This window comes from Rattus norvegicus, chromosome 9 (genome assembly GCF_036323735.1).
Source record: "Rattus norvegicus strain BN/NHsdMcwi chromosome 9, GRCr8, whole genome shotgun sequence".
Taxonomy (NCBI): domain Eukaryota; kingdom Metazoa; phylum Chordata; class Mammalia; order Rodentia; family Muridae; genus Rattus; species Rattus norvegicus.
In genome coordinates, this window is record NC_086027.1 from 21,054,477 (window position 1) to 21,080,731 (window position 26,255).

Here is a 26,255-nt window from a genome sequence, read left to right on the forward strand (position 1 = left end):
GCGGGTTTCACCAGCTCAGGAGATGAGGCTGATAGGAGGGCTATTATTCAGGTTAGGGGTGTACACCACGGGACAGCACTGCCCAACATGAGTTGGTGTTGGGGTTCTATCAATGACACCGAAAGAAAAAGCCGATGCGTCATTAACTTACAGGCTATCTGCAGGGTCAGGGAGACTGCTTTCTGGGTTAGCTACAGCAAAAAGAGGGACTTTCATAATGGTGCTAGAGTGAGGGTTAGAGAGACAGAGAGGAGAGCACATGTGGGGTGTGTGTGTGTGTGTGTGTGTGTGCAGTGTGAGTATGTGGTGTGTGTGAGGTATGTGTGTGATGTGAGTATGTGGTATGTATGTGATGTATGTGGTGTGTGTGGTGTATGTTTGGTGTAAGTGGTGTGTGTGTGTGTGTGTGTGTGTGTGCGCGCGCGCGCGCGCGCGCGCGCAAGCCACACCACCAGGAAACCACAGCCTGTCTTTAACAGCACACCTCCAGGGTGTGTTTACCCAGTGACAGGAGTGTAAACATGTCTCCTTCACACCCCAGCAAAGCACAAGTCAGCTTTCTACAAGCCAGTGATAGCCCAGCCTTGGCTGGACATAGGCACTCAGCTCTGGGAGAGTCGTGGCTGGTTACCCTTTAGCCTGGCCTGGTATGCAGAGTGTGCGTGGCCTGGAGAGAGAGCCTCAAGAAGAAGGATGCTAGCCAGCAGCCATCATCCTGAATGCTGCGAAGGAGTTAGTCAGTTCAGCACTCATTCATTTCCAGCCTGCTGTGTGCCCCGCGGGGGGTCCTCGGGAGAAAGCCAATAGCTCAGCTCCAGTAGGGGAAGGAAATCCCAAGAATCCTCACAGCCTCTGGTACAAAGAGCCACCGCGGAATGAGGCACGTAGGGAATGCTCGCCCAGCGGCTGGGCCTGAGAAATTTGCATCTGACGCGCGTCTGGAGGCTCTGCACGGCAGGCAATGTTTATTTGGTAGAACTGGGCAGGAGACTCTCCGCTTCCCATCCCTACCGCTGGGATGGGGAGGACCAGCAGCAGGAAAGGATTGAACTAAGGGGCCAACGAAAAGTAGAGGAACTGGAAGCTTGGGCAACTTGGTTGTGGCTGTTCCGGCAGCTGCTTTTTGTGGCCCTGTCTCTTATCAAAAGAGACTACAAAGACCTGTGAAGATTCAAATCTGTTTTCTCAAATGCTTGAAAGACAATCGCGCAGCCTTTTGAAGCTCTTGTTTGGCTGGCAGAAGGCTTAATTAAGATCGTGATTGCATTCAGTAGGGCTGTAATCACCAGATACACGGTCTAGAAAAATTTACCCATCATGCCCTGCGCCTGTTTGCATTCTATCTGCACCCAGCCTGCCCTTGTGCAAACAGAATGGGACCTGGGACGTGGCTGTAGCCACACTCGCCAGGCAAACTCGGTTCCTTCACATACCTGGACATCGATTTCTGGCTACCCCCAACCCTCGTCCACCATTTGTCCTCCCCAAACCCCAAGATCAGGGGCCTTAAGAGCTGAATGCTCCGCCCCTTTGAAACCTTGGGGTGGCCTCCTCGCGCCTATTTCCTTTGGAGTACCGCCACCCGAGGACAAGGAAACGAAGTAGGCAGGAACAGGCAAAGTTCAGAATGAGAACGAGCCAGGAATGAATGACACACACGCTTGTGGTCCCAGCTATTAGGAGGCTGAGGCAGGAAGATCGATGGAGTCCAGGAGTTCAGGGTCACCCTGGGCAACATAGCAGGCCTCATCCAACAAAGCCAACCAGAAGCTGCAGTGATTTGAGCGCAACAAACTGTGATTTAGAAACCTCCGGAGAAGTTTCTAGAAACGCTGGGCAGCAACCACGTTAGACTTTAACAGTCTTTTGCAGCTACTTCATGCCTCATTGGAGCAGTTTCCTTTTGTGTTTTCAAAGCTTGCCAGGTACATGACTGCAGGCAGTCTAAGTCAGCAGTACACAACCCGTGGGCCGAGACTCCTTTAGGGTTGCATATCAGATATCCAGTATATCAGATGTTTACATTACAAGTCATAACACTAGCAAAATTACAGTCATTGTAGGAGCAACAAAATACTTTTATGGCTAGGGAATCGCCACAGTATGAAGAACTATGTAGAGGGTCCCCGCCTTGGGAAGGTTGAGAAGCATTGCTCTAAGACCTCTCAGGACCACAGAACAGCAAAGACTGAGCCCCCAGGAGCTAGCTATCACTGACAGAGAGGTAAGGCTGGCCCACCCGCAGCCATCCCAGAATTCCCATCGCCAGCTGCTTCCTTCCTCAACCCCAAGCAAAGCAAGGAGGAGGGTTTCTCCTGCCTGAGAGCAGCCCCAAGGAACACTGTAGAACACAGGAGAGCCAGTCTGCTGTCCATCTTCTCAAACCCCAGCCCAGCGCATGCACAGCCAAGCTGAGTCAGCTGAAGGCCCAGCCCTGCCCTGGGGACAGGGAGGAACTGTCCCCTAGACTCCTGCCCTGCTTAGACTGGTAAAAGCTGACAGGCTATCCTGTCCCTCTTCTCTCTCCAGGCCTGATTGATTCCTACCAACAGCCGGATCATCTGGCCGAAATAGAGAGGAAGTGTGAGAGGCTGTTCTGAGGCTCTTTCGAGAGAAAAGTGGGGGATGCTGGTTCTTTAGGCCCATACATACTCGTCCAGATCCACCCCCAAATCCCTTCCTCCAGAGTAAAGTCAGAAAGCCTGTTGAGAGTCCGGCTCTGCCTGGGTCCAGATGTTGGCTTTCTTGCCAGCAAGACTCTGGGGTCCTGGAAATTCTCCGACTTGCTTGGTAGTAACAGCTACACGAGTTAGTTATGTACCGAAGAGCATCTGTTCGTACCGTCGGGAAACTCACGGCTCTACCATTTAAATCTTGCGGTCTTGGACCAGTTCTGTAACATCCCTGTCCCTTGACCTCCACTTCCAGAAAGCCAATAATGGTATCTTACACTAGACAGAAACTCAGTGAGTCAAAGATCAAACGTTTGCACCTAGGAAAGAGTGGGTGACAGTTTGCTACGGATGGCTTCCTTCAGGCCTTCAGCCGATGGATTCCTTCAGAATACTCTTGGGGTACCTTTGCCTGCATTGGCATCTTCTTTGCCTAGACACGCCCCCCACTTGGTCCGGCTCTCCCACCTATACTGAAACCTATGCTCAGCTAGGAATAGCCTTCCCACTCCATTCTGAGGCTAGGTCCCCTCAGAAATACCTCTTCTCTTTCTCATGCACCTAAAGACTGTCTTTAGGTCCTCAAAGGGCAGGGGGACAAACTCTTAGGCTTGCTTGCCTGCTGATGAAAGATCTTTAGGTTGGGGAGGGGTGACATCTTGTTCTTGCCCTGGCCCCCAGTGTAGCCATTTGGGTGTTGAACAGTACCCAAGTACCAATAGAGGTCACAGCATCTCCTGTGGCCCCAGCACAGTGGCCATAAAGATGATGAGGAAGGCAGATAAAGTGAGGGAGTGATTGGTGACACACCTCTGTCTCCTTCTTTAGACACCAGAATCATGAGTCAAAATAAGAAGCGAATGCCTGGCCCCCATTTTCCCGGGGTTCCCCTCAGTTAAGAGTGTATAAACTGTAGATTGATAAAGAGATAGGGTGTCCCATAGTTCCGACTATGGGGCAGGGCCAATTTATTTCCAGTAGTTTGCAAAGACGCACCACCCTTGATTCAGACTCCACGATCTCCACTGTCTCACCTCTGACTGAGACCTCAGTCTGAGACCAGAGACAATCCAGACCCAAGAGAACCTGGCTGTGACGCGCAGCCCCCTTTCCTCCCCAACCCCAGCCAAACCAAACAAAGCTAATTTGGTGTCGCAAATGGCTGGCAACCTGCTAACAGTGGCCCGCATCGCTGACTTCCCTTTCTCAAACAGAGCGAAAGACAAGGACAGCTGAGGCAGGCTCTCCGCGGGACAGAGGAAGCGGAAAGGGCTAGGGGCAGATGTCTAGATCCCGGGAACGCTTCTGACTCAGAATGAGGATATGCGGTGGGGTAGGAGACGCAGAAAGGACAGCCACAAAAAATAGAAACCCCACCAAAGGTTGTAAAAGGGGCCGGGGACGGCAGGTGAGGGCGGCAAGGATCTCGGGCCTCGCTTCAGGGGTCCCCTGAACCTTTCCGACTCGGGCCGCCGCGCCTCCTCCCCCTTCCCAGCATCTCCCTGGCCGGTCCACAGGTTCCAACGTGTCCCTGCCCCTGCCCGCCTTCCCAGCGCCCAAGTGACGCCAGAGCCAGGAGGGAAGAGGCGCCACGGGAACTCTCGGTTTTGTTCCCACCGCGGGGAGCACTCACCAAAGTCCCTGGTCCCCTCCTCTTGGGCTTCTTGGGTGAAAATCCAGGGTGGGTTGGTGGCGTAGAGGGACGTGGTGGAGGTGTGGGCATGCTTCTTCCCAAAGAGTTTGCTGAAAGTGCCCTGCATGGTCTGGTTCTTTTTCATGCTGCTGCAGGCCGATCTGTCCCGGAGGGAAGGACTTTCCGTCCCTCGCCCTGTCCTGCCCCAGACTGAACCCCGCAGCGTCTTCCCAGGGGACACTAGCAGGCCATGGCCCCCAGCCGCGCTCCCCGCCCGCGCACCCGGCGACAGGTGGTGCGGGCGCCGCCGCCGCTCGCCTGGAAATGCGAGCTACCTGGACAGGTAAGAGGCTGCCGCCGAGAACCGGCCCCGCCCCGCCGCCCAACTCCCCGGGCCACATTCCTGCCTCCTTCTACAACAGCCCATTGTTGGCATGGTGCGCTGCGCCGAGGACCTCGCCCGGCCCACGCCCTGCGGGGGGAGAAGAGCCGCCCCCAGCCGCGGGTTCCCCACGAGCACGCCCAGTCCGCCCCCACTCTTTCTTGGACCAGGAAAGGCCCGAGGCGAGTTCCTTGCTTCTGTGAGCCCTTCCTGAGCAGATCAGGGTGGACAGTTTAAAAATGACTCTTATGTCCCAGAAAAAGTACCTGCCTAGCCAAGCTAGCATGGCCCAGAGCATCCCGTGGGCCTTGATATGTGGGAGGGAGAGTTCGACGAACACAAGCGATGTCTGTAAAATAGCAAAAGGATAGCAAGCTGGGCCAGCTTGGTCTACACGGGAAGTTACAGGCCAGGTAGACTTAAGAAATTTCTGTACCATTAGAGAACACAGGAAGAAGCTATCATCACGGTTAGGACTCCATATATATAAATATGTAAACATACTAATATATTAAGTGTATAACATATTTAATATATTATATATTTAATATTATTTCTTATTTATTATTTATATAATGTATATATTATTAATGAATTAAATATATTAAATATATTGTGTATATTAGAGACCCCACCACATACATGCCATCTACATGTGTGTGTGTGTATATATATATACACACACATACGTATATATGTATGTATGTATGTATCTATGGCAGGGTCTCTCTGTTATGTAGCCATTGCTGTCCTGAAATTTGTAGACCAGGCTGGACTTGAACTTATGACTATCTGGTCTCTGTCTCCCAAGTGCTGGGATTAAATGCTTGGACCACCAAGCCCAGCTTAATGTAGTTTTAATGAAATAATCTTTTCTTTAGTCTTTGGCAATCTCATACATAAAACAATGTATCTTGAGCATAGCCATGGGAACTCTCCCTCTCCCCCTCCCCAATACCCCCTTCTCATCTGTTCTCCTCTTCATCCTCTCCCCCTCCCTCTCCCTCTCCTCCTTTTCCTCCCCCTCCTTTTCCCTCCCCTTCCCCTCCCCCTCCCTCTCCCTCTCCTTCTCTCTTATCTACTGGGTCTAGTTAGTGCTACCTATTGGAAAGCTGACTGATCTCATTGGCCAGATCCTGTGTGGATAACCACATCGTAGACAGCTTCAGAACACAGAGTGACCACGTGTTATGCCCTGAACACAGCATTGGGAAATTTGGCATTTCACCAGATTCTTCTTTCCTGGGATATTCTGTTGAGACAAGGTGTTACTATGTAGCTTGGCCTGGCCTGAAACTTTCTATATAGACCAAGCAGACTGTGAATTCATAGAGATCTGCCCTACTTTGCTCCCAAGTACTGGGGTTAGAGGTACTGCATACCGGACTACGAATGTCATTTTTAAAAACCAGATTTGAGGGGGGCAGAAGAGTTGGCCCGGAAGTAAAGAGCACTGGCTGTTCTTTCACAGGACCGAAGTTCAGTTCTCAGTACCCACATGACAGTGATAATGCCATACATGTATGTATGTATGTATGTATGTATGTGTGTAATTTCAGCTACAGGGGATCAGATGTCATCTTCTGACTTCCGTGTGCACTGTACACATGCAGGCAAATACTCATACACAGAAAATGTAAAAACATATTTTTTGAGAAAGGAGATTATATATATATATATATATATATATATATATATATATATATATATAGGCGTGTGCCACCAGGCTATGCATAAATAAAGTTTAAAAAATTTTATTACTATGTGTTTGAGTGTTTCATCTGAATGTATACATGTGACTCACATGCTTGCCTGGTGCCCTCAGAGGGTGCTGGTCCTTGAATCCAAGTCTTCTGTAAAAACAAGTGTGCTTAATCTCAGAGCCAAGCCTCCAGCCCCATGAATAAAACCTTAAAAAAAATATTTGGAGCCACCCTGGTGATGCAGCCTTGTAATTCCAGCTATTTAGACTGAAGTGGGGGTTGCCCAGTTCAGAGCTGCCTGAGCTTACATAGCTAGTTCAAGGCTAGCCTGGGCAACTTAGCAAGACACTCTCTCTCTCTCTCTCTCTCTCTCTCTCTCTCTCTCTCTCTCTGAGAAAAAAAAAAATAGAGATGCAGCTTAGTGCCAGGGTCTGGGTTCAGTCCCTAGCTGCTCTCCATAGCCCAGGCTGGCCTCCAACTCACAGGGTTCTTCCGTCTCTGCCTCTCCAGTGCTGGGTTTAAAAGTGTGCACCACCATATCTGGCTAGTAAATATAATTTTAAGAACTAAAAAATCAGAAGCAGATGGATCTCTGTGAGTTCAAAACCAGCCTGGTTTACAGAGCGAGTTCTAGGATAGCCGGGGCTACACAGAGAAACCTGGTCTCAAAAACAAACAAAAACTACATTTGGGCTGGAGAGATGGCTCAGCGGTTAGGAGCACCGACTGCTCTTCCAGAGGTCCTGAGTTCAATTCCCAGCAACCACATGGTGGCTCACAGCCCTCTGTAATGGGATCCGATGCCCTCTTCTGTCATACAGGCATATATGAAGATAGAGTGCTCACACACATAAATAAATCTTAAAAAACCAAAACCAGGGGCTGGAGAGATGGCTCAGCGGTTAGGAGCACCGACTGCTCTTTCAGAGGTCCTGAGTTCAATTCCCAGCAACCACATGGTGGCTCACAACCATCTGTAAAGAGATCCGATGCCCTCTTCTGGTGTATCTGAAGACAGCTACAGTGTACTTATATATATAATAAATAAATAAATCTTTAAAAAAAAAAAAAAAAAAAAACCAAAACCAGATCAGTCAACAGTCATAGTGTCTGGCTTCTCTCTGCACCCGAGGACACATGTACACATACACGCGGCACAAGGATACACACAAAGAAATCTGACGTTAATACACAATTCTCATACACTAGCCAATCCATGTGAAAATAGTCCTTCTCCCTCAAATCACTTACTATTGCAGTTCTTTGCCCACAGCACAGCCAAGAGCCACACGTTGCCTCTTCCTCTCCTGTCACTTAAGTCTTTCAGGTTAACAGTTCCCTCCCTGTCTGTTTGCTTTCCATGACAGTGACATTTCTGAGAAGTCTTGTTCAGCTTCAAGAGCCCAGAAGAGCCGTGCCCTCAGGACTTGCCGTTGTGAGGACACTGCTTTCCAGGTAAACCAGATGGGCAGTGTGGAGTACCACTGGGGCAGGATGGATGGAAGGGACTGGTTTGGTTTTTGTTTTTGTTTTTTTGTTTTTTTTTTTAATTTTTGGTAATGTTGGGAATAGATTCAAATGCTAGACGTGTTAGGAAAAGGTTCTACACTGAGCTACAGTCCCAGCCCTGGGGCAAAGGTCGTTTTAAAAGACCGTGGGAACTGAGGGTGTTGATCAGTTGGCAGAGTGCTGCCCTACCAGGCACAAGGCTCTGGGTTCGATTCCCTGTACCACATAAGCGTAGTTTGGTGGTGCATGCTCATAAACACAGCACTCAAGAGGTGGAGGCAGGAGGATCAGGGGTTGGCCTCACCCTCATGTCAAGGTCAGTCTGGGCTACAGGAGGCCCTGTCTCAAAAGAAACAATAAAAAAACCAGAATGACAACAAAACAAAACAAAACAACCCCCCCCCCCAAACCTTGTTGTTGGAATGAAAAAATCACAGCTTGCATCTGGTTTCTTCAAATGTTTCTGGTCAGAGACTCAACCATGGTAAACATCCTTCTTTTCCAAGCCCAAGGCAGCCCTGACACAGGGTTCATGGAAGACCTTCCAGTGGTCACGTAGTATGCTGGGAGAATAAGGCAGGGGCTTTTTTCCTTTGACTCTTTATCCCATAAGAATCTTGAGATCTCGGCAGGAAGACAGGCCTATGTGACTGGAGGTGGCAGACCTCGGATGACTAAGTACGGCACTGTCGTAGCTGTCGCTAACACAGAAAGCAGAAGTTCACAGGACCAGAGGTCAACAGGAGCTGCCTAGTCCGGGAAGGTTTCTAAAAATGGAGAATGGAGCTGAACTGTGCAGGAAGACAGGGATGTCACCGAGACAGGAAGGAGCACAGCGAGGACAGTGCGCAAAGCCGCTGGCCCATAATACCTTCTTCATTTAAAAACTTACCTATTTATTTTCTCATTCATTTATGTGTCTGGGTATAACCTATGTGTGAATGCCCACAGTTACCAGAAGGGGGCATCAGCTCCTCTGGAACTAGATGGACAAGAAGCTCTGAGCCACCAGATGCGGTGCTGGGAACCGGTATGGTTCCCTGAAAGAGCAGGAGGCAAGCTAGTGGCCCCTCCCCTTAACATTTTTATTATCTTTTATTTACTTGTATGCCTGTGCGTGTATGAGCACGGCATCCTATGCCTGTGGAGCCCAGAGGACAACTTGCAGAAGTCAGTTTTCTCCTTCTAACGTGTAGGTCTCGGGGGACTTGAATTTAGGTCACAGACCTAGAAGCAGGCACCTTTACCTGCTGAGCCTTTTGTCTTTACATAGTGGTCTCCCCTACTGTCCGAATGGAAAGGATACAAGGACCCCCCAGTCCCACGAGGAACCCCATTAGATCTTGGACATCATCATGGCCCACCTAAGCACTCTAGGGGCTCATGCACAAGGCAGAGGTCTCTCTCGCTCTGGATGGCTTCTGGGCTCTTAGACGCAGCCCGAGGCCTGGCAGAGTCACCATCTCATGGCTCCAATCATGTATAACAGCCACTGAGTGCTTAATGTTCTTGAAAGCCTTTGTGTGCCCAGCTCTGGACCTTGACGGACCAGATGAATCCGAGACCTGGTTTCTGAGCCTCAGGTGCAGGAGGCTGTTTGAGAAAGTGGACAGAGTCACGTTAGGATGAGCCACAGGGAGATAAATGAGAAGGAGGAGGAGGAAACACTGAACAGAGTGGTCTGGGGTACTAAGGGAGAGCAGATAGGGTGTCTGCAGGGGCTTAGAAAGATGGGACTTGGGGTTGGGGATTTAGCTCAGTGGTAGAGCGCTTGCCTAGGAAGCGCAAGGCCCTGGGTTCGGTCCCCAGCTCCAAAAAAAAAAAAAAGATGGGACTCGAGTATGAAATGTTACGGGGTTAGCCAGAGTGTGAAGAACTCAGGCACCAGGTGAGGGCCTGAGTGAGGTGGTTCAGTGGGTAAAGGACTTTCCGTGCAAGCCTGTGACCCAAGTTCAGATCACCAGCACCTACCCATAAGGCACAGCGGGGTACAGTTTCTGTTCCAGTGCAGGAGGGATGGGAAGCGCAGAGACAGGTGGATCCTACAAACCGGCTCTCGAGTTAGTCTAGCTGAAATCACAAGTTCCAGGCTCAGCGAGGGACCCTGTCTCCAAAGACCGAAGTGAGGAGTGATCAAGGAAGACTTTTAAAATTATCCTCTGGCCTCTACATATAGCAAAGCTCATGCACTCATGCACATATGCGCCATATTAAAACGAAAAGAGGGTTGGGTATAATTAAAACACATCGCATACAAGAATAAAATCCCCAAAGATAAATAGACAATAACATTTAAAAGTTAAAGTAAGGAAGACACCTGGGACAATCAGAAACAACCAAGTGGCCGCCAGGAGGCAGCTGGCTGAATGAATGAAGACGCATCCCACGATGTCCTTCTCTGGGAACTGTTCCACATATCGGTGGGACACGTCCCCGTCACACAGGAGGCTTAGGAGAGAGGAACAGTTGAGCCCAGGAGTTCAAGACCAGCTTGGGCAACATGTAAAATACCATCTCAGGAAAAGAAGAGAGATGAGTAAGCCTGCCGACACCCCAGGCATCTCTGAGATGATATCAATGGGCACCAACCCTGGTGTGTCGGCGTCCTGCTGTTTGGGGAAGGGGAGGGGACAGGTAAATATGGTGTTATTTGCTTTTGTTGGCACAGAGAAACTTTGAAAACATAAATTTAAACCCAGTAAAAGTGTTTGCTGAAGGAGGAGGCAAATGGGAGGGAGACTTTTTCGGAAGGTTTAAATCGTGAACACGAGTTTCATATTTTAAAGTTAGAAACATCTGGACAGGGCGGCACAAGCCTTTAATCCTAGCGCCGGGAGGCAGGGCAGAAGCTGGAGGATTCAAGCCTACATAGTGAGTTCCAGGCCAGCTACATAACATGACTCTGTCCCAAAATTAAAACTAAAATTAAAGCACAAAGTTGGACACCTATAACCTCACAAAGCACTTGGGATGTGGAGGCAGGAGAATCAGGCATTCAAAGTCAGTTTTGGTCAGGTAAAAAGTTTAAGTCTAGCCTGGTTTACCCAAGGCCCTGCTTCAATAAATAAATGAGCGAATAAATAAACAATAACTAATCAAATAAGTGAATGAATGAAAGCAAGCAAGTAGGAGTTGGGGATTTAGCTCAGTGGTAGAGCGCTTGCCTAGGAAGCGCAAGGCCCTGGGTTCGGTCCCCAGCTCTGAGAAAAAGAACCAAAAAAAAAAAAAAAAAAAAAAAAGCAAGCAAGTAGAGTTCTTGGTCTAGAAGGGCCTGCAGTTCACAAACTCCAGTGTCCGAACCGCTCGTTGTCTTTTTTTTAATTTTTAAAATTTATTTATCTGCATTTCAGTGCTTGGCCTGTGTGTATGCCATGGTGTGTCTGGTCCCTTAGAGATCAGAAGAGAAGGGCTGAGTCCTATCATGTGGGTGCTGGGGACCGAGCCCAGGTTCTCTGGGACAGCAACAGGTTGTCCAGTCAACTTTCCAGTCCTGTTTGATTCTCATAAAATTACACTTTACTTATTTGGGGGAGGGGGTGGTAGCAGTAGCATTCGCAGGCCACAGGTCAGAGGTCAGAGGTCAGAGGACAACTCCTAGGAGTTGGTTTTTTTCCTCCTACTGTGTGGGTCCCCGAGATGGAGCTTAGGGTGTCAGGCTTGGCAGCAATTGCCCTTATCCGCTGAGCCGTCTGCCCTGTCATTACCCAGAGGAGTCTTATTAAGCACACCTCTCTTGGATTAGCTTATCATCTCTCACCTGCAAAACAGGATGCTCATTAAGTCTGAGAGGCTGGAGCCGAGCTACCAGGTTGCCCCCACAGGATCCTGAGCTGAGCAGGCGAGGGAGGCTGGAAACATGCGGCTGGTTTGTTTTTGAGCAGCAAGGGAATCTAACCCAAGCTCTTGGGCCTGCTCTCAAGAGTTCTGCCACTGGGCGTCACCCCAGGCTCTAACAGCTGCCTTTTAAGAATGTCCACCCAACAGCTGTTGGGAAGGGCTAGACCAAGGGGCAGAAGGAAGCCACTTAACTGATGAGTGAATCAAACTGGTCACCTGGAGAGGACCAGGGCTGGGACTTGTGAGCTCACACTGCAAACAGAAGGCATAATTGCTAGTCTGTGGGAAAACAATGGGCTTGGTCACGATTGGCAGGCGGAGGCAAATGTGCTGAGTCAGCGTCCTCAGCGGTGGACCAGCAGGAAGGCCAGGGGCTACGCCTGAGGTTGCTTAGGGAGACCATAAGGGTGAAGCACCCAGCCCAGGGCCTGGCACACAAGGGACACCCTGAAATGTTTGTTCACTTCCCCCAGATCCGGTCCCTTTGCGCATGGGTGCATCTCGGCTGGGAATAGAGGCCCTTGAGGCCCTCTGTGACCCGCAAATACCAGAGATGTTTGAGGTTGAGGTCTGAGTGTCAGCAAGGTCTAGGCTGGGCTCTCACACCACCATCTCTCCTCCAGTGCCTTCAGACCTGGGTTGGTTGGCAGAAGATCTAGGTTCAGTATGGAGAGCTCACCCCCCAAACTTCCAATTTCATTTTGTCAACCACACAGCTATGGAAACTCAGTTTCCCTCAGCAGAGTCAGAGCCTGATTTGGGGCTGAGGATGTGGGTGGCTTGCCAGGTAGATGTCCGCCCAGTGTGCATACGGACTTGGGTTTAGTCCCCAGCACCACACAGAACAGGCGTGGTGGAGAGTGGCACTTGAGTGGTTGAGGCAGGGGGATGAGGAATTCCAGCTCACCCTCGGCTACATAGGAAGGGGAGAGAGCGGGGCGGGAGCCTGATTCTCTTTCCTGCCTGGACTTAGTCAATTGAGAACATTACCGCATGCCTGTTGCTCTGGTGAAGGAAACAGTCAAATAGCAGGCATCCCTTTGACGCGGACAGAAACCCATCCTGTAATTAATCTCTGCTCGGCCATTGCTCAGCAGCCTGCAGCCTCCTGGCTCACGCTGGAATGTGAGTGGATCTGGCCCGGGAAGTCACTGTTTAACCAGAAACCCCATCCCACCGTGGTAAAGCCTGTGTTCTCTCTGAGCGGGAGAGGCTGGCGGAGACAACTTCAGCTCACTTTTCCCAGACCCTGGTCTCTGCAGCTAGATCTCCAGAGCGCCCTCCCACCACCTGATACCCAGACGAGCCTGACTGTGGCAGCATCTTATTCCCAGGCGGAGGACATCTTAGCTCTTGGAGACCCGTGGGGGAGGGGCACGGGGAGGGCGACTTCAACCTACTTCATCTTTCCTCTGGAGAAGCCACGGTGCTAAATGGAAGTCTAGACCGCAGTCGCCCTCCTGACAGGACCCAGGAACACTTGCTTAGCTGGTGTTGAGAGGCGTGAACGTCTGGCATCTGTTCTGACCAGGTGGTTTGTGTTTGGTGCTGGGAAGACATCCTTTACACACACACACACACACACACTCATGTGTACATACTTGAGACAGGGTCTCACCATACCATACAATGCTGGCCTGGAACTTATATGTAGACCAGGTGCCATACTGGTCTTGAACTCAGAAATCCACCTGCCACCACCTCCCCAATGCTGGAATTAAAAGTGTGTGCTACCACATTTTATTTTGCACACCTATCATGTGCGTGCAGGTTCCTGAGGAAGGTGTCCGATCCCCTGTGAGCTGTAGTCACAGGTGTTGTGGCCTGCTCAGTATGTGTTCAGGGAACCTGACTTGGTCCCTCTGGACGAGCAGCAAGAACTCTTAACTGAAGAACCGAAGCCCCTTCCTTTCCTTCCTTTCCATGAGCTGTGTTGGAATTCTAACCCCCCATGGGGGCAGGGCGGGGACTTTTGGGTACTGACTAGGTTTGAATCTGGGCTGTGACCCTGGCCATGCAGTCACCTCTCCCAGCCCTGTTTGGTTCCCATGGAAAGCAAGCTGCTAAGTATTTAGAGTGTCGCACGAGGCAAGGAGAAAATGAGCTAAGGCACCAGCAGATGCTCAGTCCAAGTGCCTCTGCCATGTCCGGCTGCACTGATTCTGGATGCAGAGGTACCAAACAGAAGCAAGGTGTCACAGGCAGAACAGGTATCCACAAGGTCACCTTGAAGGCCAGGGAGACATACTCACAATCTGAAGGAATGTGAGTACATGTGTGCACGTGTGCATGTGTACACATCAAGAAAAAAAATAGAGAGCTGTGCCCGGTAGTGCAGGGCTGTAACTGCAGCTGCTCAAGAGAATGAGGCAGGAGGATCAAAAACCAAAGCGTACTCAAGCTACAGAATGAGTTCAGGGTCACCCTGGGTCACTTAGTGAGACCCAGTCACAAAATAGAAAGTTAGGCCAGGAGTGGTGGTGGCACAAGTCCGAAATCCCAGCACTTGGGAGGCAGCAGAGGGAAGATCAGGAGTTCAAGGTCACCCTTAGTAAGATGAGGGGTTCAAGGCCACCCTCAGCTACAAGGGGTCGATGTCTCAGAAAGAGCTAAGGACATAGCTCTGCACTGGGTAAGGCTTTGATGTGCTGATGGAGTCTGTAGTCCCGGTAACCTGGAACTAAGGCAGAAGGATCCCTTGAGTCCAGGCACTCCAGGCTAGCCTGGGCAATGATCAAGATCTTGTCTCAAAAATAAAGAGGGCGCTGCAGGATGGTTCAGCTGGTAAATGTACTTGCAGCCCAGCGTGATGACTTGAATTTGATCCCTGGTGGAATGAGAAAAGCAACTCCTACACCCTATCCTCTGACCTCCACGTGTGTGCCGTGGCACATACACCCTTGCCCACACACACACCACACACACATAAACGAGCATGATTAAAAACAAACACAAACCGACAGTTGAAATCCAGTTAGTGGTGGCTCACACCTTTGATCCTGGCGCTTCAGAGGCAGAAGCAGGAGGAAATCTATGAGTTCGAGGCCAGCCTGGTCTACAGAGTGAGTTCCAGGACAGCCAAGGCTGCACAGAGAAACCTGGTCTTTAAAACAAACAAACAAAACAGCCACTGAAGGGCATTTTGAAGGACATGTATGCAATGTCATTGCCATGTTGCTTATGTGGAGAGCAGGCATTTGGGGACCATCTCTCTAGGCGGAGGGAACATGTAGACACTGTCCGTGCAGGGCCTGAAAGAGATCAGAAGTAAACTGCTACATGCTCACCCAGCCACCTGGACAGAGCTTCAAAACAGCAGGGATGGATAAAATCTTCAGAAGAAATCAGAGCTCTAAAGCAAACAGCGGAATATGATCTAAAACACACAGTACTGCTTATGTAAATGAGCGCTACCCGCTCAGCAAACAACAGCATGTGCTTTGCAAGAACACAGGGGCAAGGAGACACTCATTACTGGCTGCCTCTGGCTGACTGGCTGGGTCAGGGACGACATGGAGGAAGGGAGATAAGGGTAAACATTAATACAGAGTGCTTGTATGCTACAGAGCCAAGAGTATGGACAGTTCAGCCCTCTGTACTTCTAATTGGCAGAAAGCGTAAGTAATTTGCACAGAGCAGGTAGGGAAGGGGAGAAAAGATGCCCCAGAATCAGGTTCATTAGTGCAAGGCTGTCACCTGTCCCTTTCAACCATCAGCACCTGACAACAGGCAGGCACCAGACTGTGGGTGGCTGAGGGTGGGGTGGACGGTGGCTCTTCCTGTGCTCCAGGTCAGCCCACAGTCCTGATGGCTTTATCTTTCCCAAACACCCACTGAGCACCGTGGAGGGTGGACAACAGCCCTTACCTTCCAGGAACTAGTAGGATGAATAAAAAGAGACAGGGCTGAGTCAGCACTGTGTACTGGTTAGAAAGAGCAGCAGTGTAAGCCAGCAGCCAGCTGAGCGCTGAGCCCGTGGTGCTTACCAGGAGTCATCTGGACCACGTCTGTTGTGACCCCCACTTAGTAGATTAGGGGTTGAGGCACAGCGAGGAATTTAAGCCCAGAAAGGTTGAGTCCAGAGGGCATTTATCTATCTATATATCTATGTACTTGTCTGTCTGACTGTCTATCTATCTATCCATCTGTCTGTCTGTCCATCTGTCCATCTATCTATCCATCTGTCTGTATGTCTGTCTATCTGTCTGTCTATCAATCATCTATCTATCATCTATCTAACATCTATCTATCTATCAATCATCTATCTATCATCTAACATCTATCTATCATCTGTCTATCATTTGTCTATCTATGTATGTATCTACCTATGTATATATCTATGTATCTATCATCTATCTATCATCTGTCTATCTATCTATTATCTATCTATCTATCTATCTATCTATCTATCTATCTATGTATTATCTATGTATCTATCATCTATCTATTTATCTATCCATCTATCTATCTATCTATCATCTATCATCTATTATCTATCTATCTATCTATCTATCTATCTATCTATCTATGTATTATCTATGTATCTATCATCTATTTATCTATCCATCTATCATCTGTCTATTATCTATCTATCTATCTATCTATCTATCTATCTATCTATCATCTATCTATCTATCATCTGTCTATCTATCTATTATCTATCTATCATCTGTCTGTCTGTCTGTCTATCTATCTTTCTATCTATCTATCTATCTATCTATCTATCTATCTATCATCCATCCATCTATCTATCTATCTATCTATCTATCTATCTATCTATCTATTTGTTTAGAGTCAGGGTCATGGTATGTAGCCCTGACTTGCACGGTCCAAACTGGCCTCAGCCTCAGAAATCCACCTGCCTCTACATACCGAGTGCTGTGACTGAAAAGCTGTGCCACCGTGCTCGCCCACCTCATGGAGCTGCTGCTAGGGGTGGAGCCTCAGGCCTTGCCTGTGCTAGGCAGGTGCTCTCCCACTAAACCCACCACAAAATTTGCAAATGAAATAAACTGGCTGGCCTGGCCAGCATTTCCCAAAGGGAGGTTTCCCTAGCTATTATCCCCAGCCCCCACCCCAAAACATTTCCACATCAGAGTAGCATGGTCTGGGCTAAGGACAATATTGGCAGAGCCTGGCCTAGCTGTCATTTAGAGGTCTCCATCTAAGAGCCTCCATGAGTGATGGAAGGCCCTACTATCAAATGTGCAACATCACAACACAAAAGGGGACCTGGGCCACTCAGAGGGTCACCCAGGACCCTGGGTTTACAGTCTTTGCCCACTTTGTATAATAAGTATTGTTCCCTTCCTCTCTCTCTTGAACGTTCTGTCTCACAAGCTCCTCTGGAAGCTTCTTCAGGCCCAGAGCTAAAGTCAGGCCCTCTCTATTGGGTCAGAAAGGCTGGCCACACTGCCAAAGGCCCACCTTCCCATTCTTTTCTGACTGAGATCTCAGTATTCTGATTACTGGGGCCTCTTCTTCCGGTGCTCAATCCCTCCCAATATCCCTGGAAATTAGGGGTTATGACCATCAGGGTGTGAGATCTAGGTCCAGCCTACAAGCTATCAGCGCCTCCACTTCCAGTTTGCCTCTGGGCCCCAAAGTCCACTCCGTCACCCACAGTCAGCAGAAGAAACACAGTGCCAGGAAGAAAACAAGGCCAGGACTAGCCTAAGTCAGGCAGCAGATGGCAAAATGGTGCCAGTCCAGTGTGGTGCACAGGAGGTAGGACCCTAATGGGTAGGGCCTTCTTTTTCAAGGTTTGTTTATTTACATTTTTTTGTTGTTGTTCTATGTATGTTTGGCTTACATGAATGTCTGTGCACCACGTGTGTGCCTAATGTATTAGGAGGCCAGGAGACGGCGTTACATAACCTGGGCCTGGAGTCACAACTGGTTCTTAGCCGCCATGTGGGTGCTGGGAGTCGAATCCAGGTCCTCTGGGAGAGCAACCAGTGCTCTGAACTGCTGAGCCATCCCTCTAGACCGACCTTGTTTTTGAAGGTGAGATCAAGGCGGGCCATTCAACCACCCACGTGCTCGTGAATTAGCTGCCCACACAGTGACTGCTGGTGTCTGTGGGGTGATGATTTTGTGCTGGTCATTACCCTACCAACTCTGTCCCAGTCTGATAGGAAGAGACTCTCCGTCTACCCATCTCACAGTGGAGGAAAAAGAAGCAAAGACCGTCAATCAGTGTCTCACTTGAGGAGATGGTACGGCTCAGATTTAGGTTCAGGGAACGTGGCTCCTGGGCTACGATCCGTTCTCTGAGGTACAACCAGACATCTACTCATCAACCTCCCAGCCAGCAGTCTGCCCACCCACCCAACCATCCCCCATCCCCCATCTAACAATCCTCCCACCCAACCATCCCCATCCCCCCATCCCCCCATCAAACAATCCACCCGTCCAGCCAGCCAGCCATCAATCTCTCAGTCTATTCATTTCTTAGCAAGCAGGCTCTGTCTGTCTCTCTCTGTCTCTATACCTACCCTCCTGTGTCTAGGCTAACAGTCCAGCTGTCTGTCCATCTGCGTGCCTAGACCTTCATCTGTCCATTGACTCATCCATTTTCTGACCAACAAGCCAGCTGCCTGTCCATCTATTAACCCATCCACCCACCAACTCACTCCCTAGGTAGCCAATGTCTGTCCACACATCCATCTGTCCCTCAGTCTGTCCATCCATCCACTCCCTAGTCAGCAAGCCAGAAGTCTATCCCACAATCCCTTCTGTTCCTCCTGACTCTGAGTCAAAGTATGATGAGAGGAGGGCTCTCTACCAAGTTCTGAGGACAGAATAGGATGTGCTTAAGAAGCTGGCTGCAGGGGGCTGGAGACATGGCTCAGCGGTTAAGAGCACCGACTGCTCTTCCAGAGGTCATGAGTTCAAATCCCAGCAACCACATGGTGGCTCACAGCCATCTATGAGATCCGATGCCCTCTTCTGGTGTGTCTGAAGACAGCTACAGTGTACTTACATATAATAAATAAATAAATCTTAAAAAAAAAAAAAAAAGAAGCTGGCTGCAGGGCGTGGTGGTCCAAGGCGTGGTGGTGCAAGCCTTTGAGTTCGAGGCCAGTCTGGTCTAGACATCGGGTTCCAAGACAGCCAGGGGTGTTATGCAGAGAAACCCTGTCTCAAATAACAAAACCAGAAAACAAACAACCCCGCCAAACCCAAACACACAAAAAGCAAAATCAAAAAGCGAAAGAAAAACAAAAAGAATTCAGCTTGTGCATAGGGAGTAAAGGAGACAGGGCTCAGAGAGTAAAGGGACAGAGAGGGCTCCAATCAGGAGGGTTGGTCCATTCTCATCTATCTATCTATCCAATCAGGAGGGCTGGTTCATTCCCCATCTATCCATCTATCCAATCAGGAGGGCTGGTCCATTCCCCATCTATCCATCTATCCAATCAGGAGGGCCAGTCCATTCTCATCTATCCAGCAACACATCATCCCCATCACCCAATCACTTTTTACCCATCCATTCATCACTTGTCTTCCACCTCTAATTTAGAAAGTGGGTGGACAGGTAAGTCAACAAGAAGAGGGACAAACACTTAGAAGGCAGGGATCCGGGCTTAAGGAACGATTCTGCTCTCTAGAGAGTTTAAAGGCAGGTAGATGTGGGCCTGTCACTGAGCAAGGACAATCAGGGCTGGAGAGGTGGCTTGGTGGCTTACTGACAGGGTTCAGTTCCCAGCACCCAAGTGCTGACTGGTAACTACTGTAATTCCAGTTCCAGGGGCCAAATGACTTCTTATGGCCTCCTTGAGGACTTCCACATACATATATATGCAGGCAAAAATTCGTACACATAGGATAATATAAGTAAATCAAAATAAATCAAAACAACAATTACTATGAGAGAGACAGAGGGAGGGAGGGAGGGAGGAAAGGAGATAGGGAGGGAGGGAGGGAGGGAGGGAGGGAGGGACAAAGAGACAAAGAGACAGAGAGAGGAGGTATTTCCTCTCTGCCTTCATATGACACATTGGGGACCTGCTGGAGACTAGAAATATCTTACCCCGCCGTCCACACTATGAGGGTTCTCAGGGGCACATTGTAGAGGGAGAGGGCCAGGCCCTGAGTCTGTGTCTCCTTAGGAGGATAAGTGAGTTTATGCTGTCAGGGGGCATCACAATACCCAGCCCCCACACCAGGGTGCCTTGCATTGCCACCTTCAGACCCCTCCCGAGACTCCCCAGATGCCTCTGGATCCCTAACCACCAGAAGTTCCATTTTACCATCAAAGAGGAAACTGACCAAAGATGTTGAAAGTGAGATGACATCATGGGGCGGGGCTGGGTGGTCCAAGGTCACTGCGGTTGAAATGGACTGCAGGGAGATGAAGGTCCTCTCTAAGCCATTTGTGTCCCTGAAGCTGGGGCTTGGATTACAAGGCGTTGCCTAACTCAGTCCCTTCCTGGGGGGGTGGGGGGGACTCTGCTATCTTCTGCAGGGGACAGAGGAGAAAATTAAGCCTTCCAGACTTCTCTGTTGGCATCTCCTACTGTTTAAGTTACTGCTTAGATCTAGGTATAGGTACAGGTGTGTGTGTGTGTGTGTGTGTGTGTGTGTGTGCATTCCTCTCTGTATATATATTATATATATATGTGTGTGTGTGTGTGTATTCCTCTCTGTGTATATATATTATATATGTGTGTGTGTGTGTGCATTCCTCTCTCTCTATATATATATGTGTGTGTGTATATATATACATATATATATGTGGGTGGGGTGTGGGGGTCTGTGTATGTCCCTTTGTGTATATATGTATGTGTACCTCTGTGTGTATACGTGTGTGTCTCTGTCTCTATGTGTGTGCCTCTGAGTGTGTCTCTGTGTGTCTCTGTGTGTGTATGTGTGCGTGTGTCTGAGTGTATGTGTCTGTGTCTGTGTATGTGAGTCCGTGCCATAGCATACTTATAGAAGTCAAAGAATTTGCTGAAGTTGGTTCTCTCCTTTAACCACACGGGTACTGGAGCTCAAGCTCGGGTTGTCAGGCTCAGCTGCAAGCATCTGGATCTGCTGAGCCCCCTTGCTGCCCTTTATGAGTGTGGGAACAAGCAGAGCGTACTCTAACACTCAGAGACGACATGCAGTCGGTGGAGGGGGTTGACAACTGGAACAGGTAGATGGCTGGAGACCCCAGGATACTCAGGTCTACCACCTGCTGTCTTTGGAGCTCCCTTCCCCCGCTGAGGCAAGGCAGCATTCTGTGGTAAGGGTGCTACACTATGTAAAGCTGACCTAATCGCTATGCACACCACATTCTTAGAGTTACACTGCCCACCACATTCCAGGACAAGCTGGTGAGGTCGATGGCCAAACGATGTTCATTTTGTAGAAGCTTGAAAGTTGCCTGACCTGTAAGGGCGGAGGCCAGAACTCCAGGTGCCCTGGGGTGCCCTGGGGAGACTCCCAGCTGCCTCACCCCAGTGGCATTTGCATTTCAACAGGGCACACATCCAGCTACCCGAAAGTGAGATAGTAAGGGGAGAATCCCAGTCCTGTGCCAGGGCTGGGGATGTATTCTAGTGGTTAGAGCTCTTGCCTAGAGAAAGTAAGGGAGACCCTGGGTTCAGTCATCAGTACTTCAGATTCAGGTTCTTGGCTAGTGTGAAATTGACTTTCCAAGCTGTGATACTCAGGCCTGGGCCAAACCAGGCCATACACCCATGGGCCTGAGGACTTTCAAGGACAGAGTGTCTTCCTAGAAGCTCTACCCTGATATCATGTATGACTTACCCTACGTAGAAAGTCTTGTCTTTTCTATTCTTTAACTTTAATATGGGTGGGTGTGCATTTGCACGGCGTATATGCACTTGTGTGCACACAGAGGCTAAAGGAACATGTGTGGTGTCCTTTTCTGTCACTGCCCACCTTAGTGCTTTGACACTGCATCTCTTACAGAGCCTGAAGCTAGGCTGGTAGTGGTCAGTGTCCTGACTCTACCCTCTACAGTGCTAGGTTTGCAGGCTCATGTGTGGGCTGCCCAGGCTCTTTTCCTGGGATCTGAACTCAGGTCCCTATGTTTGCACAGTGCTCTTCTCCACCAGAGGGGACGTCTCTCAGTCCCAGAGGGCCTTTTCCGTCCAGCCTCAGCCATTCTAAATCCTGACAGAGACAAGCACATCCTGACAAGTGGTTCTCAAAGGCCTTTGGGACTACCTGTGTTATGGATCAAGGGAAAGTTCTATCTGGATCCCACTTTAAGCTCTAACTTGGAAATGGAAGAGGGTTCCATAGGGAAGGGAGTGACCGTGAACCTCCCCTACTTGTCTGTCAAGGTCATTGTACTCTGTAGAATGGGGGAGTATAAAAGACTCCTTTGCAATGTCTTCCTCAAAGGCTCTGACCAGGTCTCCCCAGCCTTGGCCTTCCAGGTCCTGGGCCATGGGAATTCTTTGGTGGTGTGGTGCTATCCTGAGCATGGAGGGATCGCTCTCTAACAACCCCCATGCCCAGGGTAGGGACATGACAGGGAAGAGCTGGTTAGATGAAACCAGACATTAACCTGGAAAGTATGCGGCCAGGCCCAGCCTCCCTCCAGTGCTGGCCGTGCTGGGTCCTGGGCTGAGGATGGATGCTCTCAGTGCACGAGTTAATGTGAGTTAGTCACTCAGCCTTTCTGGGTTGGCTCCTGGGAGGGGCAGGGCAAGGCTAGGCCGTGAGCTCTCTTCCTTCTTCCTCATCTGTTTCCTTTTCTTTGTTCTTGCTCTGTCCTTTTTAAAAAACTATTTTTATTTTACATCCGTTGGTGTTTTTCCTGTGTGTATGTCTGTGTGAGGATGTCAGATCAGACGGCTGCGAGCCACCGTATGGGTACTGGGAATTGAACCAGGAGCCTCTAAGAAGAGCAGTCAGTGCTGTTAATCTCTGAGCCATCTCTCCAGCCCCTCTCTCCTTCCTTACATGATACGTGTCTCTCTGTGTGTGCATCATGTATGTAGGTGCCTACCTAGTCTGGAAGAGAGTATTGGACGGACACACGGAAACGGAGTTACAGGCCATTCAACACGGATGTTAGGGTCCTTTGGAAGAAGAGCAAACAGTCCTAATTGCTAAACTATCTCTCTCTTTGTTTTTTCTCCTTTTTTTTTTTTTTCTGGAGCTGGGGACTGAACCCAGAGCCTTGCGCTTGCTAGGCAAGCGCTCCACCACTGAGCTAAATCCCCATTTCTTAAGCTATCTCTCTAGCAACCTCCTCCCTTTTCTTTTTTCTCTTCTATCTTCCTCTCTTCCTTTCCCTCTACCTTCCCTGAACCATTCTTTGGCCAAGTTTCAGTGAGGGCTCATCTCTGAATGTGTCAAGGCCCCAAATGTGGCGGCAGCAGCAGCAGCAGTGGTATCTAGAGCAGAGCTGACAGGTGGGGGCCCAGAGCAGGTGTGTTCAGAACAGGTGTGCCCAGAGCAGGTGTGCCCAGAGCAGGTGTGCCTAGAGCAGATGGGCCCAGAGCAGGTGTGCCCAGAGAACAGGTGGATCCAGGCCCTGGACTGAGGCAGAGAGGGAAGGCTGGGTTGGAATTTTGGTTGTTATGAAAGTCAGTTGTGAGAATTCTGAAAAATACGGTGTGCTTTGTCAGATGCTGTGTGAACTTCAACTGATGATAGCTTAGATACCCATGAGCCTCTGCTTCAGCATCAGAAAAACGGGGTAAACACCTCATTTGTCTGTTAGGAGCCTTGGCAGAGGTGAGTGAAACATGCCTGTTGCTATGGAGAAACACCTGACTAAGGAAACTTATAGAAGAAAGGGTTTATCTATCGGGCTTGCTGTTTTGGATGGTTAGAGCTCGTGACCACCCTGGTGGGAGGCATGGCAGCCGACAGGCATGATCCTGGAGCCGTGGCCGAGAGCTTACATGGTAAGACAACAATCATAGGCCGTGGTAGCACATGACTTTAACTCTAGCATTCAGGAGGCAAAGGCAGGTCAGTGAGTCGAGGCCAGCCTGCTCTACAGAGCAAGTTCCAGGACAGCCAGGGCTACACACAGAAACCCTGTCTCAAAACAACAACATCATCAACAACAACAATAACAACAACAACCAACCAAAACTAAACCAGACCAAACCAGACAAAAGACAACAACCTTATGGCAGAGAGAGCCGACCAGAATGATGTGGGCCTTTGAAACCTCAATGTCCACCCCCAGTGACACCGCCAACAAGGCCACACTTCCCTGATCATTCCCAAAGAGTTGTACCAGCTGGGGTCTATCTTCAGACTGTCTTGACCTGAGTAATGCCACAGTCACCTTTTATTAATTATGGAAGCCTTAGCTACCTTGTTCCCACTATAATTTGAATTAACCTGCTTACACTAGTCCGTTTCCTCTCCTCAGCACCAGCCTCTGTTTCTTCCTTCACTTCTTGCTAGCGAATCCCCACACACCTGATTTCTTTCCCAGAGTTCCCATCTCTGCCCAGCAGTTCTCTTTCCTTCTGCTTTGCTCTGGGCCAGTCACTCTTTATTACCAATTGGAAGGAGACAAGACAGGCTCTGCCTCATACAGAGACTGGCAGCCCCGGTCTTTGGGTTCCATTTTCATGACTCTGAAAGTCCTCGAGAAAGAAGGGATTGGAGAGGTAGAGACAAGAGGATCAGGAATCCCAGGGTCCTTGGGCCACACTATTAAGCTTGAGGATAGCCTGGGCTACATGAGAATTCTGCTCGAAACAAACCCCACAGAGGAATTTGTCCTTGGGAGCTGGCATGGTGTTTTGAGGAACATGGTGGTTCTGTCAGAGGACATCCAAGAAATGGGATGGCAGAGGGCCAATGAATGTCAGGACAGTGTGAACGGTGTATCTGCTCTTGTCAGCCAAGAGCAGAGAGGTTCAGGGAAGGTGGGCATAGATAGGCAGGACACAGTTGTAACAATGGGGGGTTCTAAAACAGAACCACACCAGCAGCTTGGAAGGTGGAGTGCCCTCTACTAGAATTCAGCTGAGGTGAACCTACATTTCCTGAGCTCTCACTTCTGAATGTGTCAAGGCCCTCGAGGTTTGGAGTAAAGAAACAGGATTTAGGGAGCTTCTATGTCGCGAGTAAGGGGCCTTCCTAGAGATGGGAAGCAAGGGAGTCGCTTCTGCCCTGCGCTGATTGGATTCTTGAATGATTTGAAGGTGACCAAAAGAAAGGCTAGAGGGACCGGAAGCAGAAGTAGGTGGTGGTAGACACCAAAGTAGCCCAACACAGGGTGGGCGGAGGGAGAGGAGGCTGGAGAGCTGGTGCCACATTCGACATCATTTATTCTGGACCTGTTGCTCTGGGATTCTACTTTCCAGATAATAGACACAAAAGATGGATCACGCGGTTGTCACTACCAAAAGTGGACTTTGGAGCGAACGGAAAAGGCGAGAGCTTGAAGGGAGAGTGACTCCGAAGGTCACTTGGGACGGCTCTTCAGGAGAAAGAGAATGAAGACATGATAGTGTCAGGAATTGGGGAGCGCTGCTCCAGAGGCCATAGGGTGGAGGGATGATTGGCTGGAGGAGGAGGGGGAGGAAGAAGAGCACTGAAGTCACACCCAGGTCTCCCATCTTCTGGGCTGGCAGGCGCTGCTGATAATTAGTCAGAAGTCCACAGGAGCAGGGCCTGGGGAGGGGGTCTTGAAGACTGTCCCCTGCTATGGAGATTCTGGCATCGTGGCCAGTATAGCCAGGGACCCCTGCACCCTGGCCCGTTCTCCTTCCTGCCCTGGCTCTAGCAATTGTAAGTCTGTTGCCCCAGCGTTCAGCCCTGCCGGCTTTTTTTTTTTTTTTTTGGTTCTTTTTTTCGGAGCTGGGGACTGAACCCAGGGCCTTGCGCTTCCTAAGCAAGCGCTCTACCACTGAGCTAAATCCCCAACCCAGCCCTGCCGGCTTTATCCTTCCTTTTCTCTTCTTAGGAGTCACAGAAATCCTTAATCCCCGGTCACCGGCAAAAGACGACATCAGGCAGAAAGGGGAAGAAGGTGCCGCCGCCCACACCAACACCATTGTCACAGAAATGGAAACGGGACCGCAAACAGTCTCTGGAGTCAGCTTATGTCCCCGTGGTGGTGGATCCTCGCGGGCAGGAGCCAGACAGTAGTTTCAGGTTCAATTTCTACAACTCACAGTATTCCAACTCTCTCAATCCCTTCTACACCCTGCAGAAACCCACCTGTGGTTACCTGTACCAGAGAGAAACTGACCACACACGGAAATGCTTTGGCATTCCTCCCGCAAACCTGGTCTTGTGGCGCAGCACCTACTAAATCCAAGGCATCTGGAAGTCCCCACCCTGCACCTTCACTCTGTGGTCCTGGGTCCCAGAGGGAAAAGTCATTCATTCCTGGAGAAGCGGCGTATACCTGGGCTAGCCAGGTATGCTGTGACAGCTGAGGGAGGCCTCTTCCCAATAAACTTCAGTCCTTCTTTTTTTCTGGCATCCAAGTGGATAGGGCTGTTGCCTAGTGGGTTAATTTCAGAAGGGCTTGAAGAATTTTTTTCTTACTCTTAGTCCCTCTGCCCCAAGAA

The 26,255-nt window shown here is 49.7% G+C and overlaps 2 protein-coding genes and 1 long non-coding RNA gene across 11 annotated transcripts in view; 1 reads left to right on the forward strand and 2 right to left on the reverse strand.

The window, feature by feature from the left end:
• Positions 1-4,466, reverse strand: part of C9h6orf132 (similar to human chromosome 6 open reading frame 132) — a 36,461-nt gene extending 31,995 nt beyond the window's left edge. The window contains exon 1 of the mRNA XM_006244500.5: positions 4,306-4,466. Coding sequence (XP_006244562.1) covers positions 4,306-4,450 — 145 coding nt within the window. The 5' untranslated portion in view covers positions 4,451-4,466. The remainder of the gene's footprint in view (positions 1-4,305) is intronic.
• On the forward strand, positions 3,957-26,166 carry Cimip3 (ciliary microtubule inner protein 3). Of its 9 annotated transcripts, none has more exons than NM_001417783.1 (4): positions 3,957-4,080; positions 4,461-4,648; positions 7,758-7,845; positions 25,643-26,166. In NM_001417783.1, exons 1-4 carry the CDS (start codon positions 3,988-3,990, stop codon positions 25,991-25,993), a joined length of 720 nt encoding a protein of 239 aa, NP_001404712.1. In that variant the 5' UTR covers positions 3,957-3,987; the 3' UTR covers positions 25,994-26,166. The 9 variants fall into 9 exon arrangements, with proteins under 9 accessions (NP_001404712.1, XP_038940420.1, XP_038940429.1 ...); XM_039084492.2 differs by having other exon boundaries at positions 3,973-4,005; XM_039084498.2 differs by lacking the exons at positions 3,957-4,080; positions 4,461-4,648; positions 7,758-7,845 and adding exons at positions 19,937-20,024; positions 23,334-23,442; positions 25,041-25,140.
• LOC134480553 (uncharacterized) lies at positions 14,873-19,853 on the reverse strand. The gene is made up of 2 exons (XR_010054933.1): positions 19,772-19,853; positions 14,873-14,987 (listed from the first exon to the last, which is right to left on the reverse strand). It is a non-coding gene; the product is annotated as an uncharacterized LOC134480553 (long non-coding RNA).
• Positions 26,167-26,255: the final 89 nt, after the last annotated feature.